Genomic DNA, 17,389 nt, shown 5'->3' on the forward strand with positions numbered 1-17,389 from the left:
ATCACCCAGGCCTTGGTCCAGTGCTCGTCAGTTCATGCTAATTGGGTGCAGAATAGGTACCATGCCAGCTTCTGAAAGCCTGTTTCTCTTTTACTTTTTTTGGCTGCGTCACACGGCATGTGGGATCTTAGTTCCCTGACCAGGGATTGAACCCGTGACCCCTGCAGTGGAAGCCTGGAGTCCTAACAACTGGACCACCAGGGAAGTCCTTGTTTTTGTTTTAATAAGATGCTTTTGAGGTTAAAAACATAGCAGGCATTCATTATAGATAGTAGCAAGAAATAGAAAAACCCACCCAACTGTCCACCTTCCAAGAATAGTAGCAAGAAATAGAAAAACCACCCAACTGTCCACCTTCCAAGAAATCATTTCACGGAAGTCATTTCAAGGTTTGTTATTTCTTAATAATGATGTGATATATGAATTCATTCTTCTTGTAATAATTTAACATAACGGATAATGCTGAAGTCTCTTTCGGCCAATACATCAGTCTGGATTCAGGCAGGAGACAGAAATCATGTAGAAATTTAACATCGAAAAGTATTAACTGTGATAAGAGAGTCACTGTAACATATGGGGAAGCTCTGTGGTCCCCAAGGGTGGAGGAAGATGCCTGGGGAAGAACAGACCTGGGAGGGGACCCCTTCCCCAAGGCCAGGGTCTGGACACCTTTGGAGAAGTTGTGGTCCAGACCGCAGGGGGACAGGGATGTTTGTTGGTTTACCTGGGCTGGAGCCGGTCTGCGGTCACTGGGCAAGCAGCATGCCACCGTCTAGGGTGCAGCAGGCGCAGGCCATGAGCAGAGCATGTGGTGTGTAGAGGGAATTGAGAACCGGGGCCAGCTGGCAGCCTCTGGGCACCAGTACCCACGTGGAGGACGTTCTTACGGGGTCAGGATGTGCTGCAGGTCACCAGGGAACCGTGCGTCTGAGTGTGGGGCTGGGTCAGAGCTCCACAGGTGTCTTTCCCTGACTTGAGGTGTGGTTAGTGTGACAGAGGAGCCAAGTGTTCAGTTTGATCAAATTTAAATTTGAATCAAGTGGCCACGGCCAGCGAGTAGCCGCCCCGTGGGATGGTCCATCTCGTGCTGCAGTGACCGCTCTGCACCTCTGTCCTGGTGCACAGGCGGGGGCCTCTCTGAGGGGGGGCAGGTTGGTGTGGGTCTCTGGGGGCAGGGGGGCAGGTTGGTGTGCGTCTCTGGTGGGGGGAGCAGGGTGGCATGGGAGTGCAGGGTCTCACAGGCATCTTCATGGTGTATTTGTTGCCCAGCTGCCCTCCTCTGATCAGGCTCCACTCCAGCCTGGTGACGGTGTGTGAGTTACCTCCATTCTGTGCTAAGTTTTCATAGTTGTTAGCAACTAATTTATATGTATATTTTCACGTGACACTTGGCATATGTTTAAGACGACTGAATGCTTGTCCGTCTCGGGCTGCTTGCAGCATCAGCGCCCTTCTGGGTTATTTCCATGCCTCTCGGTGTTAGACGATTGTGACGATCATCTTTGTGCATAAAACTGACACCGTTTGAGAGGTGTTCCTGAGGCTGGAGAGTCTGGGTTGGGAGGCAGGGTGGGACGACTGAGTCCCAGGAGGAGGGGGTTGGGCATCTCGGTCCCTCGTGGCTGAGGCCGGCTCCATCGTGTTTCTGAGTGTGCGTGTCCCCCCAGCACCCGCCGCGGCCCGAGTACCAGTCTCCGTTTCTGCGGAGCACCCAGTTCCTCTTCGGCCACCACTACTTTGATTACCTGGGCAACCTCATGGCCCTCGGAAACCTCGTGACCATCTGCGTGAGTGCGGGTCTGCCCTGGCGTCGCTGCCCGCCGGCGGTCTCACCGGCCCCGGGCTGAGCCGCCGACCGCTTTGGCTCTGCAGGTATTCCTGGTGTTGGACGCGCACGTGCTGCCCAAGGACCGCGACGACTTCGTGCTGGGGGTGAGCTCTGCAGCCACGGGCTGTCATCCAGGGTGATAAGGCATGAGGGGGCAGAGGGCACAGCCTCCCCACCTCAGGCCCGGGTCCCCGGGAGGCAGGGCCATCCTGGTGCTTCACCGCGGAGTCTGTGGAGTAGGGAGACGTAGGGCGTGGGTTCGAGGGCCTGTCTGATGGCTGGGGAGCCTGGATTGGGGGGTACAGGTGTGCCAGTTATGGTTGAAGCTGTGCCTGGGGTACAGGTCCCCCGAGGAGAGGATGTGGACCAAGAAGGGGGTGCTGAGATGCCTGCGTTTGGAGGTAGGGGGCTCAGGAAGAGCCGCCTAGAAGGGTGTAAGGAGCAGCAAAGAAGTGGGAGGGGAGGGTCACGTGGCCGCAGCGTGGGAGGGGGTGTCTGTGCGCCACGCATTTCACCATGTGCAGCAGGGCAGGACCCACGGGGCCCTGTGGACAGAGCCGCAAGGGTCTCATTGGCCCCACAGTGGGCGGGGGACGTTGGGGGAGGTCAGGGAGCTGGGCGGGACCCACGGGACCCTGTGGACAGAGCCGCAAGGGTCTCATTGGCCCCACTGTGGGTGGGGACGTTGGGGGAGGTCAGGGAGCTGGGCGGGACCCACAGGACCCTGTGGACAGAGCCGCAAGGGTCTCATTGGCCCCACAGTGGGCGGGGGACGTTGGGGGAGGTCAGGGAGCTGGGCGGGACCCACGGGACCCTGTGGACAGAGCCGCAAGGGTCTCATTGGCCCCACTGTGGGTGGGGACGTTGGGGGAGGTCAGGGAGCTGGGCGGGACCCACAGGACCCTGTGGACAGAGCCGCAAGGATCTCATTGGCCCCACTGTGGGTGGGGACGTTGGGGGAGGTTGGGAAGCCGGGTGGGACCCACGGGGCCCTGTAGACAGAGCCATATGGATCTCTTCGGCCCCACTGTGGGTGGGGGACGTTGGGGAGGCTGGGGAGCTGGGCGGGACCCACGGGCCCCTGTGGACAGAGCCATATGGATCTCATTGGCCCCACTGTGGGTGGGGGAAGTTGGGGAGGTCGGGGAGCCAGGCAGGAATCACGGGGCCCTGTGGACAGAGCCGCATGGATCTCATTGGCCCCACTGTGGGTGGGGGACGTTGGGGAGCTGGGCGGGACCCACTGGTGGCACCGGGACCGAACGCTGGGCGTGCTTCTCCCTTTCAGATTCTCAACTGCATCTTTATCCTGTACTACTTGCTGGAGATGCTGCTCAAGGTGTTCTCTCTGGGCCTGCAGGGCTACCTGTCCTACTCCAGCAATGTGTTCGACGGGCTCCTCACCATCGTCCTGCTGGTAAAGTCTGAGACGGCTCAGGCGCAGCCTCTCGGGCGGGCGGTGTGCACTCAGCCTGTCACAGGGTCTCTCAGCTGCCCCTGGACCCCAGGGGGCTGCAGGGCCTGGGCCTCCCGCCTCTGGTGACAGAGGGGCTGGCTCCCCCGGGTTCGGCTGCCTGGCATGGGGCTACAGGAGGCTCATTTCCGCTGCCTCTGTGGGTCGTTGGGGCTGAGGCAAGGTGAGGGCAGGCTGCCTCTCCTGACACCCCAGGGACGCCTGCAAGGAACCTGCAGACCCCGCCAGCCAGCACAGCCCCACCAAGGACAGTGGGGCTTCGGCGTGCGGAGGGATGGGCAGGGTTTCAGGCACTGGGAGTCTTGGGAAGTGTTTACCCAGATCCTGGGGCAGTGAGGGGTCGCTCCTGGTGTGCACGTCACAGCAGCAATATTAGTGCAATACGTACTCGTGTTTGACGGATCAGAGCCGTGGGCCCCCGGCAGCAGCAGGGAGGCAGCTGAGAGGAGGGCCTTCCGGTCCATCCTTGACCGCAGTTTCTCCCAAGCCTGGAACTCCAAGGCCCTGTCCCAGCCCTGCCCTGCGCACGTGCAGCCTAACTCCTGAGGCCAGGGCACCCTCAGCAGCGGGGCGTCCCCACGTGGCACCAGCTGAGGGGCAGGACCGGCTGTGGCTTCTCCCCAAATGCCCTCGGGGCCGCGTGCTAGAGCCTCCGGCGGGCCTGCCGCAGCGAGCCTTCTTCTCTTTTGTGATTAAAGGTTTTGGAGATCTCCACTCTGGCTGAGTACGGCTTCCCACACCGGGGCTGGTATGTGTCATGGAGAACCCGGGGAGGCCTGGCTAGCACCCCGGGGAAGGGTGTGCGTCCGGCCTCTAGCCGCTGGTGCAGGCCGCTCTAGGCCCGAATGCCTGACTCGCAGGCGAGTGGCCACAGCTCCTGCCCCGCCACGGCCTGTGGGGTCAGGTGCCTTCTCCGCTCTTGGGGACTCTGCCTTAAAGGCCTTGTGGCCGCCTTCAGGATGATTGTGTTCCCAGAGCTGGGGTGGGAGGCTCTGGAGGTGCCCGTGCGATGGGACCTGGGGCCCAGGTGTGCCGGGGGCCGGAAGCAGGGAGGCCCCCGCCATCACTTCCCACCCTGGGTGTCAGTTCACCTCCCCGTAGATGTCAGGGTGGCTCAGGGCTCGCTGAACTCACGCTGCCCCCAGTTCTGGCCACATGGAGGTATGGACGTTTGGCCCGGGGTCCCAGGGTGCCTTGCGGTGTGGCGTGCGGCAGCCTTGGGGGTCTCGCTGCCCAGAGCACAGCTGTCCTGGTGAACTCGCGTGCTGACCTCGCGCCCTCAGGGGGCCTCTTGGCCCATCGGCTGGGCTGCCTTCGTCTTAGTGGTGCGCTTGCGAGTCATCTGATGAGGGTGGGCTGGATGAGTCCTGCCCCTTGGGGTCTCGGGAGGGGTCTGTGTCAAGGGGGACGAAGGCGGGAGCAGTGAAGCCTCGGGGCTGCCCGGCGGCTGTGGGGCCAGCTCTCCATGTTTCTTAAGTACACTGAAAACCCACAGGGCGCTTCTGGTGGGAGGTGGTGAAGGGTGCGTCCTAGGTGAGAATGGGTGAAATTTAAATAGAAACGAGAGCACAGTAAGGCCCATGAGGGGCACCCAGGCGACGGGGTCACAGCCAGGGGCAAGGTCCGAGGATAGGAGACGGGTCTGGGGCCACATCTCTGCCAGCTCTGCTGGGGCCAGAGCTGGGCGTCTGGAGCCCCAGGGTTCTCCCGTCACGTTGCCCTGCACCACAGGGGGGCTATGCCCTTGGAGGTGTTGCCGTGAGCGCCCTGGGCCGCGGGCTCAGGCTCTGCCGTCCCGTCTCGACGGAGTTTTTCCGGTGGGTGGCGCCTGTGGGGCGGCTTCCTGGCACCCCGGTGGCCCGCTCTGCGTCTGTCTCTGGACCGAGCGTCCCCTGCGTCCCTTTGCCGGCTTACCCGTCTCCGCGTCTGCAGGAAGCCGGCGACGCTGGGCCTGCTGTCGCTGTGGGACATGACGCGGCTCGTGAACGTGCTCATCGTCTTCCGCTTCCTGCGCATCATCCCCAGCATGCAGGTACCGCCGGCGCCTGTGGGCTCGCTCTGGGGGTGCGCGTGCCTGGCAGGCAGGGACCCTCTGCATGCGCCCCAGCCTTGCGTCTTGGCTGGGTGACGCTGGAGGTGGTTGGGAGTGTAAGGGCATCTAGCCCAGATGGCAAGGGGGTGTCGGTGGGACCTGGGGGAGGTCACGTGCTCTTCGGGGTCCCTGGCCTTTGTGGGGAGCCAGTGTGCCCCCAGGCATCCTGAGTTTCCGAACGGCCTAGGCACGGGCTGCTGGCGGCTACTGGTGCCGCCTCCAAGGACCCCCAGTGCAGGAGTGGACTGCCTTGTGACTGTCTCTGAGCCCCGGTTTCTCATAACGTTCCTGCCAGGAGTAGCCCCAACTTTGGAGGGGGGCAGTCCGGGTGTGCAAGCCCAGCCCCCGCCCAGCACGGGGTGGGGGTGTCTCTCCTGTCTGCTTTCTTGAGCACTTCTCAGGAGAAAAGAACCCAAGGACACCTACCTGCCCCCTTTCTGAGTGTCCAGAGTGTCCACTTCCCCTCAGCCCCCACCCGGCACGGGGCAGAGTGGGTCTCTCCCATCTGCTTTCCCGAGCATTTCTCAGGAGAAAAGAACCCGAGGACAACTGCCCCCTTTCTGAGTGTCCAGCTCCTTCCCCTGTGTGCGTCCTGCCAAGCTGTGCACCTGGCCTGTGCAGCTGGTGACCCGTCGTCACCCAGCGGTATTTCCATCTGAAGGGGCTCCTGGGTGCAGAGGACTGTGGCCCTGAGCCCTCCATACATACACACACCTGTGTGACCCGACACGTGCAATGCACACAGGCACGTGATCACACACACCCAGAGCACACACAAAATCATACACATGTACACGTAATCACACCCTCATATAATCACACATGTCATCTCACACACACACGCATGCATGCACACACCAACAGATGGATTTGCATGTAACTGCACAATTACACGTGTGTAACCACACACATACATATAATCATGCAGTCGGGCGCAATATAAGCACGAGTGTATGTATACACGTGTGTGTGCTCACACACACAGCCATCTACACACACACGTGTACACATGTGCGTATAATCACGTGTGTGCACACGTACAGCAGAGTTCCTGTCTGCTAGCATCGGTGCTGTTTCTCCTGACTCACCAAGTGGGGAAACTGGCTGCCTGGAAAGCCGGTCTGTGGGGCTTAGATTCACGTGCACCAGGGTCCCCGGCTGGGTCTCTGAGGCCCCACACCGCAAACCCCGTCACCCAGGGCTGATGGGCCATCTCCAGGTCAGCCTTTCTCAGGAGCCTCCAGACCAGCTTTCGTGGGCCGGTGCGCAGTGTGGGCCAAGGCCCTGCACATCGTGGCTTCACCTGGTCTTGGAGGTGTCTGCACGTGTAGGGGTTTCTGTGTTGGGGTGGGCGGGTGTGTATAGTCGTGAGAGTGTGGGGGTTGGCATGGGTGTATGTACAGGTGAGGCGGGTGTGCATGTGTACAGGTGAGGTGTGTGTGTATACAGGTGCGTGTACAAGTGAGGTGTGTGTGCAGGTGTGTGTAAAGTTGAGGTGAGTGCATGTGTGTACAGGTTAGGTGTGTGTGGGTGTGTGTACAGGTGCATGTACAGGTGATGTGTGGGTGTGTGTGCAGGTGTGTGTGCAGGTGTGTAGGTGTGTGTACAGGTGAGGTGTGTGGGTGTGTGTACAGGTGTTTGTGTGTAGGTGTGTGTACAGGTGATGTGTATCTGTAGGTGTGTGTACAGGTGAGGTGTGTGGGTGTATGTACAGGTGATGTGTGGGTGTGTACAGGTGATGTGTGGGTGTGTGCAGGTGTGTGTACAGGTGTGTGTGCAGGTGTGTAGGTGTGTGTACAGGTGAGGTGTGTGGGTGTGTGTACAGGTGATGTGTGGGTGTGTGTACAGGTGTATGTACAGGTGTGTGTACAGGTGATGTGTGGGTGTGTGTACATGTGTTTGTGTGTGTGCACGTGTGTGTACAGGTGATGTCTGTATAGGTATGTGTCTGTAGGTGTGTGTACAGGTGAGGTGTGGGTGTGTGTACAGGTGAGGTGTGGCTGTGTGTAGGTGTGTGTACAGGTGAGGTGTGTGGGTGTGTGTACAGGTGAGGTGTGGGTGTGCATGCGTGCAGGTGAGGTGTGGGTGTGCGTGCAGGTGTATGTACAGGTGAGGCGGGTCACCCACTCTCTTGCTGTCTCAGCTGATGTCCCTGGTGGCCAGCACCATCCTGGACCTGATCAAGAACATGCGGGCCTTCGGTGGGATCCTGGTGGTGAGTCTGGCCACCCGTGCTGGCGTCTCGGGGGAGCAAGGCCGGGCCACTGGGTGGGCAGCTGGAGCTCCGCAGGAAGTGGCAGCCTTCAGAAGGAGGGTCCCTGCATTCGGGTGGAGCAGGTGACCGAGGCCCGGGGATCCCAGGGCAGGGCGGGACGCTGGAGAGAGTGGAGCTGGGGTGGTCTGGCTGAAGGGACGGCCTGACCACACCGCCTTCCCAGAGAGCCTCTTGGTCACTTCCGAATCCCTCGTGTGTCCTGGGCCCTGGGCCACAGTGAGGAGATGAAAAACCTTAGAGGCACCAGGGGCCCCCCAGGGCTCACAGAGGCCCCAGAGTGGTCAGCCATCCTTGCTTGAGGATTTGGGAAACTCAAAGCTGCTTTTGCTGAGAGAATCTTGATGTCCCCTAGCCCTGGGCCAGGCCCCCCCAACCCCGCCGCCTCCACTGTGGTCCTGCTGGAGCTGGGCCTTGAACAAGGGGCCTGGTGATGCTCTAGGCACGAGGCCTGGCAGGAAGGAGAGAGGGTGATGAAACCCTGCTGTTGTGGACGCCAGGGGGCTCCGTGGTGCCCAGGGCTGTCAGGGATGCTCAGGGGACCCGCTTCAGGCACTGCCCACAGGCCCCAGTCTGTCTTGTGGAGGAAACAGGCCCAGAGAGGGGCTGGGTTAGCCTGGGGGTGCTCCTCGTCTTCCGCCCCCCAGACACATTAGCGACGGGTCAGGGGCGGCCAGCAGCCCCTTCTCTGACTGGCACACAGCTACCCAGGGGTGCGTCTCAGACGTCTGCTAATGTACGTGGGGAGGGCAGTGGGCTTCTCCCAGAGGGACGTGGCTGCTCCAAGCCCTCTTCCCAGGATGCCTTCTGCAGCCCTTGCTGCCCAGTTCTCCATGAGGCCTGCCTCCTGCTGCACCTGCCCTGGAGGAGGGCTCACAGCCCCAGTTCTCCCCCCAGGCCCCCATGTATCCCCAGGGCTTCCCTCTGGGACAGGTTGGTGGCCAGGAGGGGTGCCTGGGGTCAGAGTCCCCGTGTCCCCGGGGAGAAACTCCTGCTGGCATGCAGCCCCTAGCAGGCCCTGCCTGGCTGTGTGGGGGCCCCCGCAGGCGTGCGATGCCGACGGCCCGCCTGCCTCCGCAGGTGATCTACTACGTCTTCGCCATCATCGGCATCAGCCTGTTCCAGGGCGTCATCGTGGCTCCTAGAAACAGCAGGTGAGCTGGGTCCTGGGGGTGTAGGGGGAATGTCTCCGGGGACGCTGGAGCCGGGGTGAGGCCTCGGAGGTGGTGTGGGGTCAGCTCCCCAGGAGGGACCTCCTGGGTCCCCTTTCTTCCATGGTCTCCCTGCTCTTCTCCCCCCACCCTCCCTATAGCAGCCCTCTCTAGAATCTACACTGAGGGTGACCCCTGACCCCAGGCCCCTTTCTGGAACTGCAGCCCAGGCTGCTTGCTGCATAAGGGGTGTCCAGGGCTCGGCCTAAACTGCGACCCTCCCCTGGCCTGCCTCTGCCCATGTGTCCACAGCACCGGTCTCGCTGCCCTTGGCACCTCCTCGGTTAGGGGGCACGTCCTCTTTGTCCCCCTTTCTCAAGGGCCTGCTGGGTCCATGCGGAACAGGGGCTCAGGCGGGGCTGGGAACGCGGGCGTGTGTCCCACTGCGGCCCCCACACTGACTGGGTTGTGCCCTCCCATCCCTCCCCGCAGCCTAGCCTCTGTCAATGGTTCCGCGCCCTGCGGGAGCTTCGAGCAGCTGGAGTACTGGCCCAACAACTTCGACGACTTTGCGGTGAGTCCCGCGCCCCCTGCCCCTCGGTAACCCACCCGCTGCCTCTGTTCCCTGCGGCCTCCTGGAAGCCCTCTGTGCCCCCTGCAGGCCGCCCTGGTCACTCTGTGGGACGTGATGATTGTCAACAACTGGCAGGTGTTCCTGGACGCCTTCCGGCGCTACGCGGGCCCGTGAGTGACCCGGCCTGGCCGCCCCGACCGCGGCTCTGCGCGGGGTGCGCGTCTTGGTCTAACCTCCCGGGGTTGCAGGGTGTACGGGGCAGCAGGTGGCTTCTGGGGGGGCCTGTGACCTGGGGTGAAGGGGCTCCGCCTGGAGCTTGGAGATCTCAGACGGCCCCGGCGCTGGGCCAGGTCTGAGCCCCAGCCCTGCTCCTCCCGGCTGACTGCCCCTAAAGGCCAGGCTGGGCCAGCCTGGGGGTTTGGGTGGGAACAGCGATGTGGAGCAGGGAGCGGTGGGTCCAGAAGAGGGTTGCGCTGGACTTACAGGCGCCCCCCGGCCTCCCCCTCATTCTCCACAGGTGGTCAGAGGTGTATTTTGTGCTGTGGTGGCTGGTGTCGTCGGTCATCTGGGTCAACCTGTTTCTGGCTCTGATTTTGGAGGTAGTGGACACGCCCGGCCCAGACTCTTCTCAGTTGGAGTTTCTAACTTGATGAGGTGGGGTCCACTTGGAACTTGGTCGAAGAGCCTGTGCTGGGTTCGCACAGCTCTGGGGTGCGGCTCTGCCCTCCCTCGGGGCAGCTCGTCCTGAAGGCTCCTGACCTTTGACCTGTGGGGTGGGGCTGGAGGAGGGCCCTCAGGGAACCGCTCCTGTAGGGGCCGGGCGTCTTGTCGGGCCTCGGGTCCCTGTGTCCAGGGGGAGCTTCTCAGCCAGGCTGCCATGGGAGGGGTTCACGCAGGGCCTGGGCCTACCCGCCACCTGTTCCTCCCTCCCTCCTGCCAGAACTTCCTTCACAAGTGGGACCGCCGCAGCCACTTGCAGTCCTTCACGCAGGAGCTGGAGGACACCTCTGAGATGACCCAGGAGCTCCCGTTCAGGTGCGTGGGAGCGGGCGGGACGAGAGGGAGGGTGGGGCCTGGGGCAGGAGGCGGGGCGAGAGGGAGGGCGGGGCGTGGGGCAAGAGGCTGGGCTGAGAGGGGGCGGGGCAGGACCAGGAGGTGGGGCGAGAGGAGGGGGCGTGGGACGAGAAGCGGGGTTGACAAGGAGGGCAGGTCGGGAGGCGGGGCCAAGAGGGAGGGTGGGGCGGGAGGCGGGGCAAGTGGGGGCGGGGCCGAGAGGCGGGGCCAAGGGGAGGGTGGGGCGTGGGCGGGAGGCCGGGCCGAGAGGGAGGGAGGCAGCGGGCAGGCGCTCTTCTTGGGACCTCCCGGGCTGCTTCTGCTTCTGCCGTAGGGCTGAGTTCCTCTCACCATGATCCTGCGTAGGGAAGCCTCTTCAGGTGCTGTTAGTCCCCAGGTGACCCTGTTGGTGGGTGAAATGAAACCTCGGCCCCTCTTTCCCATGGTAACCTGGAGCTTGTTCCTCTGGTGGCTCGGAGGCGACGGCCGCACCACCCTCCCTGAACGTCTGTGTGTGTCGCAACCGCACAGAGTGGGCTTCTCCCGGCCTTTGAGGGACTCCCCGTAAACATCCTAGAGGTGGGCCCAAGCCCCCTGTGGGTGGTTCCACGCAGCTCCTGGTCCCGAGAAGCCCTGACGAGGCCTCTCCATCATCCCTGCGCACCTACTCCCCTACAGGCGCCCAGGGCGCCCGGTGCATTGTCTCCCCCGTTCCGCAGGGACGTCCTGGAGGAGCCCACGGAGGAGGAGCTGGTGGAGAAGCTGAGCCGCCACCCGCACCTGCAGCTGTGCAGGTGACGTCCGGACGCCTTCCCGGCCGCGGCGGCCGGCGGCCAGGCGGCCTCTGGAGGCTCTCAGGCCGGGGAGGAGGCGGCCGCGACCCAGAGGAGGGGCCTTCCCCTTGGGCAGACCCGCTGTGCGGACCGAGGCTGGACAGGCGCAGGCCCTGATTCGCAGCTGAGCAGGACCACTCTGCAGCCCCTCCGGCGCTGTTTACACCACTTTCCTTTATAAGCTGCTTCCGAGGGACTACCTTTTCTAAATACAGTGGGTGACTCCACAGAGACCACTGATGTGTGAGAGGAGACGCAGCGGTCTTTGCCTTGTGTCCTGCTGTTTCCGTGGTGCCTTTGCTGCTGGTGGCCTTCAGGGACCAGGGGCCCACACGAGGCCCACACTGGCCGACTAGCAGCTTTCCGGGGCATTAAGCTTGGGATCCTGGTTTTAAACTAGAAGCTGGACTGTTGTTTTATTATTTTATGGCTCATGTGAGTGTGATCGAGTGTGTTTCTTCCTGGGTGAGAACGCCAGTCATCTTCATCAGTAGGCCTCAGGAAGCGCGAGGTTGTTGCCTACTGGAACCGGACTGCTTCTATGGAGCGGGGCTCCCAGGGCTCAGCCAGTCGGAAACCAGTGCTGTGGCCAGATCAGCCCTCGCGGTTCTTACTGTGTTTGCAAGAAGCCTTGCAGCAACAGCTGTCAGGAAACTTCGAAAAAAATAAAGATTTATTACCTACAAGACCTGGAAATTACCTACTGCACCTGGGCCCATACAGTGAGGTCACAGGTAGAGAGAGAGACCGTGGGCCTGGGGGTCTGCTTTTATTGCAATTGAGGGTTTCAGAGGACTCTTGGTTGGTGGATTTAAAACATAAGAGCAGGAACTTAAAGTGACGAAAGAAAAAAAGTGGCCCAAATGGTCAGTTATCAAAATCAAAGATTTCTAAAACAAGTCTCAGAGCAGAAAGGTGGGCAGTGTGTTTGAGATACTCTGAAGTGGATGCCTCTGCAGTCCAAGCTTAAGAAAACTATTGGCAGGGCCTTTGCTACTCCAGGTATGGCTGTACAGGTTGTGCACTGCACAAGAGTACCCAGCTACAAAGGTGTGTCCTGGCATTGGCTGTCTGCCCCATAAGAGGGACCCTCTCTCTAATTTGCGTAAAGACACATATAAGTCAGGGATGGCCCTACTTTGTGTGTGACAGGGGACTGGGGTGGGGAGGAGGGGAAAGTGAGCAGTGTGTGGCAGGCCACGTTGCCACTTGGTCCATCGTAGATCCAGATTGATAAATGGGATTTTTATTTCAAGGGCCACCTTGAGTGGTTGGTGGGTGGTAGCCCCCAGAAGGTCTGTTGAGAAGGATTGGAATCTTCGTGGGAAGGAGTGCTAGGATTTATTAGTGATGTCTGCCATAAGCCCCAGAAGGGAAACCAGGGCATGGATGCTGACTCCACTGCAGGAAGTGATCCCAGTCTTCCCCAGCTTGTTTGGGAAATGGGATGAGAGGAAAGTTCAGCTAAAAAAAAGGAACTTCTAGAATGTCTGCAAACCCCAATGCTTGAGGTGTTCTAACTCCTGGTAGTGTCTTGTGTATTCAACTGCGTCGTGGTTCCTGGCCCCAGAGTTTATCTGAAATTTTGGGTATTCACGTGACGCTCCTCAGGTTTGCGGGACCTTTGGAGGTAGTGAGGTCTCTCCCAGGCTTGCTCCTCGTGCAGTCTGCCTTCCTGGAAGGCTGGTTTTGGGGTGGGGAGACCTTTGCCGAACTGGTTTAGAAGTCATACCCAGCTTGGTTGGCTGCCCTGTTTGCTGGTGTGTTTCCATCCCACCTCAAGGTCTGAGCGCCATCTAGTGGTGGATTCAGGTTCAGTTCCCTGTCAGCTTGAAGCTGTGATCCCTGGCTTAACCAGGTGGCACAGCGGTAAAGAATCCACCTGCCAATGCCAGGTTGGATTCCTGGGCTGGGAAGATCCCCTGGAGGAGGGAATGGCAACCCACTCCAGTATTCTTGCCTGGAGAATCCTACGGACAGAGGTCTGGCAGGCTAGAGTCAAGCTAGAGTCAGACATGACTAAACTCACTTAACATGCACACACACGTGATCCCCAGGGGATAGCTCATTGTTTTCTCCAGACCCCTGGAGACCTGCTTCCTCTTTGGCCCTCTCATGGCACAAGGCTGGGAGCCCAGCCTCACTGGGTTGTAAGCCTGTCCACCCAGGCCTGGTTCTAGTGGGCAGTGTGCCCGCTGCCCTGTCCTGAGGCTGGTCCCAGCCCTGAGGGTCCACCACCTCCCCATTCCATGGCGTGTGTGCAAAGAAGCCCCCTGTATTTAGGCTGTCACTCAGCAGATAACTCCAGACAACCCACGCTGGGCTCGGGGACAGCCCTTCACAGAGGCTGGCTCTGCCCAGGGAGGGAGTGATTAAAGCTGGCGCTGGTCCCACTTTGCTGGTGCCTGGTGAGCACTGGCTGGGGCACCTGTGCAATATCGTTTCCCTACGTCAAGTGATGTCAGCCTCAGAACCTTCGTCTAAAAGAGCTAGGGCTGAAGTGAAGGCTGATCTGGGGCCGGAGTCTTGTCCAGCTGGCACGTGCAGCCCCCATGTGCCGGGGGCGGGGTGTCTCACTTCTCGCCCCACCCAGCTTGGAACCACCAGCTGCCTGGAGCCTCAGCTGTGAGCTGGTTTCCTGATCTGCAGGGGAGGGCTGGGGTTGGCAGGAGCAGGTTCACACCTGGGCATCTCGCTGAAGAACTTCCGGTGACCCCAGCTTCCCGCTGGAGGTGCTGAGGCCATGTCTACGATCTCCCAGGACAGACGGCGTCAAGGCTTTAAAATATTTATTTGGCTGTGCCGGTCTTAGTTGCGGCATGTGGCATCTTGGGTCCCCGACCAGGGATCAAACCCGGGCCCCCTACATTGGGAGCGCAGGGTCTTATTCACTGGACCACCGGGGAAGTCCCAACCTCAAAAGTTTTGAACAGCAGCTGGTGATAATAGCATGGCTCCCAAACTGGGTTTTTGTGAGGTTTCCTTACGCGCTGCAGGTTCTGCGGTCTGCAGGAACATCGCAGGAGTGCTTTCTGGCAGGTCGTGTGCAGTTTTTGTTTTCCACAGCTGATGGCCAGTCTTCCTACTTGGTTGGGGTGGTGGATGCTAGGCTGCTTCGTATAAAGTAACTCGTTCTCCGTTTGTGATGAATGAGTGGGGAGGAGCTTTGACCCCGTGTGAATATCCTGTTTCTCACTCAGCTTTCTTCTCCCGCCCCGCTTCCATCTGTGTGGATCGTGGTTTCTTTTATTCAGTGGGTTATAGTCTGTCACTGGATTTTATTTCAAGCTCACATCATCATTTTGGCCGGGGGAGAGGCCTTCACCCTATCTTTTGTGTCCATTAGCTATGTACCTACTATCCTTTGAACATTTCTTTGCTTTCTGACATGAAAAGGTATTTCAGGCCTATCTTATACCTTCTGTCTCCCAGCCTTGGTGCGAGCCATTTATCTAAAGACCCCTGTTCCTTTAAGTGAGAAAAGCTTTAGGAACCAAGGTGTGGTTCTGAGGTGTGCTCACTGCTGTTGAGGTGTTGCTGCACCCAGACTCCCTCAGGGGACAGAGCTAGGGAATCGATGCACTCACCTGTCTGTCTGCCTGTCTGTCTCTCTATCTGTCTGTCTGTCTCTCTAATCTATTTCTATCTATCCATCTCTCTGTTGTACTGACAACTAAACCACCAATGCCTCTGATTTCAACCAGTATCTCACAATTTCTCCCCTTCCACAGCTATTAAGCATTTTTCTCGGAATGATTCCCATTTCCCTTAATCTGTGCACTCACTCCATCAATTTCCCTGTAAATAACCAGTCTCCTTCACCACCACCACCCTGCCCCCACAGAGATGTCCTCCTTACCCCCCCTAGTGCTCTGTGGACACCCGGATCAGAAACCTGCAGGAAAGAGCTTTCCAGATGGTTAAAGAAGTAAATAAATAGAACTACAAGAAATGCAACTTTATTCACAAATAAGGTGATTGTGTACCTAGAAAATCTAAAATTATCAAACGTCGTAAGAATTCAGCACGATGGTTTGTCATAAGATTAACACACTGAAGTCCGCTGCTTTCCTAAACACTAGCAACACACTGTCCTAAGTTTATTTTAACAGACACCATAAAAAGTACTACTTGAATCAGAGTCAAATCTTCAAGGTCCTTACATTGAACAAGAGATGTTCAAGGCCTGTATAGGAAAACTGTGCCATTTCTTTAAAATCCGCAATTGTAGGCTTGAACAGAAAATGTGCTGGTTTTCTTTTGCTGTGAATCTAATTGGGGGAAGAACTGATTGAAAAGTGACATGAAACTTACATGCAAAAACACCTGAGTCACTTCTGTATGTTACTCCTGGGGCTTCCCAGGTGGCGCTAGTGGTAAAGAACTCGCCTGCCCATGCAGGAAACATAAGAGACCTGGGTTTGATCCCTGGGTTGAGAAGATCCCCTGGAGGAGGAAATGGCACCCCACTCCAATATTCTTGCCTGGAGAATCCCATGGACAGAGGAGCCTGGTGGGCTGCAGTCCATGGGGTCGCAAAGAGCTGTACATGACGGAAGCTACTTAGCATGCATGCACTTCAGTATACACAGATATGGTAGCCAGGGCACCGTGATGCTGGTGCAGGACAGATGGACAGATGGACAGATGGAATGGAGTGCAGAACCCACAAACAGCCTTGCACACTCAGAGAAATTCAGTGCACAGCAGAGAATCATGGGGACAGGATAGGTTACCCAGAAAACGCTGGAAATTCCAGTCCATGTGGAAAAAGAGTGAGATTATGTCCTGGTCTCACACTTAAAAGTACATCCCACCTGGATTAAGGCATTAGGTATAAAGGGTAAACTTTTAAACATTTAGAAGACAATACAGAAAAGGAAATATTGATTAAATGAATACATTCATATCAAGAGCATCTTTCTTTAAAAGATACCATAAAGTAGGCAGGGCACAACCAGAAGAAGGTATTTGTAACAGATATAACTGACCAAGGACTTGTATCTAGACCATGTAAAGAGCCCCTACAAGTTAGCAAGGAAAATACAAGTTAATTTAAAAAAAAGGACTTGAACTGACTTTTCACAGGAAAACAAACTCCCAAGCGTGGCAGGAATGTGATGTCACGAACAATTAGTGAGGCGCAGAGCGAGACCACAGCACCATCATTTCACGGTCACTACAAGGTCAAAATCTAACAAGTCTAGCCAGTTGAATGATTGCTAAGTCACTTCAGTCGTGTCCGACTCTGTGCGACCCCATAGATGGCAGCCCACCAGGCTCCTCCGTCCCTGGGATTATCCAGGCAAGAACACCGGAGTGGGTTGCCATTTCCTTCTCCAGTGCATGAAAGTGAAAAGTGAAAGTGAAGTTTCTCAGTTGTGTCCGACTCTTAGCAATCCCATGGACTGCAGCCCACCAGGCTCCTCTGTCCATGGGGTTTTCCAGGCAAGAGTACTGGAGTGGGGTGCCATTGCCTTCTCCAAAATGATTGATTGATTAGAACTTTTACATATACTCAGAGGAAATTTAAATGGATGCCATCTCTTTCGAAAACCATTTCGCTTTATTTGTTTTAGTGGAATATGACGGACGTTATTCTCCTGCTTCCCTGGTGGCTCAGACAGTATAGCATCTGCCTACAATGCTGGAGACCTGGGTTTGATCCCTGAGTCAGGAAGATCGCCTGGAGAAGGCCATGGCCACCCACTCTAGTATTCTTGCCTGGAGAATCCCATGGACAGAGGAGCTTGGTGGGCTACACACAGTCCATGGGGTCGCAAAGAGTTGGACATGATTGAATGACTTAACACAAAAACAGCAACAACAACATTCTCTTGCTAGGAACACACTCAAATAGCCTGTCCACAAGAGACAGGCGGTAAAATGTCCAGAAGGGCAAAGGGAGTCCAGCAGAGGGCTGTACACAGCATAGATGCCCCCAGCAGAATGTGCGCCTGCCATGGAATCTTACACAGCACCGAACCCAGTGAACTCCAGCCACAAACAACCTCATGACCAAGTCTTAGAAGCACAGTGTTGAGAAGACTCCACGTGGCATCGTATTATTTATAAAATTCAAAACCACAGTTAAACGCTATGGTGTGGGCAT

The 17,389-nt window shown here is 58.1% G+C and overlaps 1 protein-coding gene across 11 annotated transcripts in view; it reads left to right on the forward strand.

The window, feature by feature from the left end:
* The window catches only part of TPCN2 (two pore segment channel 2), a 31,427-nt gene extending 19,464 nt beyond the window's left edge, over nucleotides 1–11,963 (forward strand). For 5 of the 11 annotated variants that reach the window (XM_061407275.1, XM_061407277.1, XM_061407281.1 and 2 more), the window contains 11 exons: nucleotides 1,668–1,787; nucleotides 1,873–1,932; nucleotides 3,117–3,245; nucleotides 5,235–5,334; nucleotides 7,538–7,731; nucleotides 8,747–8,820; nucleotides 9,310–9,391; nucleotides 9,479–9,561; nucleotides 9,909–9,990; nucleotides 10,332–10,426; nucleotides 11,164–11,963. In XM_061407275.1, coding sequence (XP_061263259.1) covers nucleotides 1,668–1,787; nucleotides 1,873–1,932; nucleotides 3,117–3,245; nucleotides 5,235–5,334; nucleotides 7,538–7,731; nucleotides 8,747–8,820; nucleotides 9,310–9,391; nucleotides 9,479–9,561; nucleotides 9,909–9,990; nucleotides 10,332–10,426; nucleotides 11,164–11,242 — 1,098 coding nt within the window. In that variant the 3' untranslated portion in view covers nucleotides 11,243–11,963. Of the gene's footprint in view, nucleotides 1–1,667; nucleotides 1,788–1,872; nucleotides 1,933–3,116; nucleotides 3,246–4,000; nucleotides 4,051–5,234; nucleotides 5,335–7,537; nucleotides 7,732–8,746; nucleotides 8,821–9,309; nucleotides 9,392–9,478; nucleotides 9,606–9,908; nucleotides 10,046–10,331; nucleotides 10,427–11,163 lie in introns of those variants that run through there. The other 6 variants (XM_061407276.1, XM_061407280.1, XM_061407279.1 and 3 more) reach the window with 5 other exon arrangements.
* Nucleotides 11,964–17,389: the final 5,426 nt, after the last annotated feature.

The sequence above is a fragment of the Bos javanicus genome, chromosome 29 (assembly GCF_032452875.1).
Source record: "Bos javanicus breed banteng chromosome 29, ARS-OSU_banteng_1.0, whole genome shotgun sequence".
Taxonomy (NCBI): domain Eukaryota; kingdom Metazoa; phylum Chordata; class Mammalia; order Artiodactyla; family Bovidae; genus Bos; species Bos javanicus.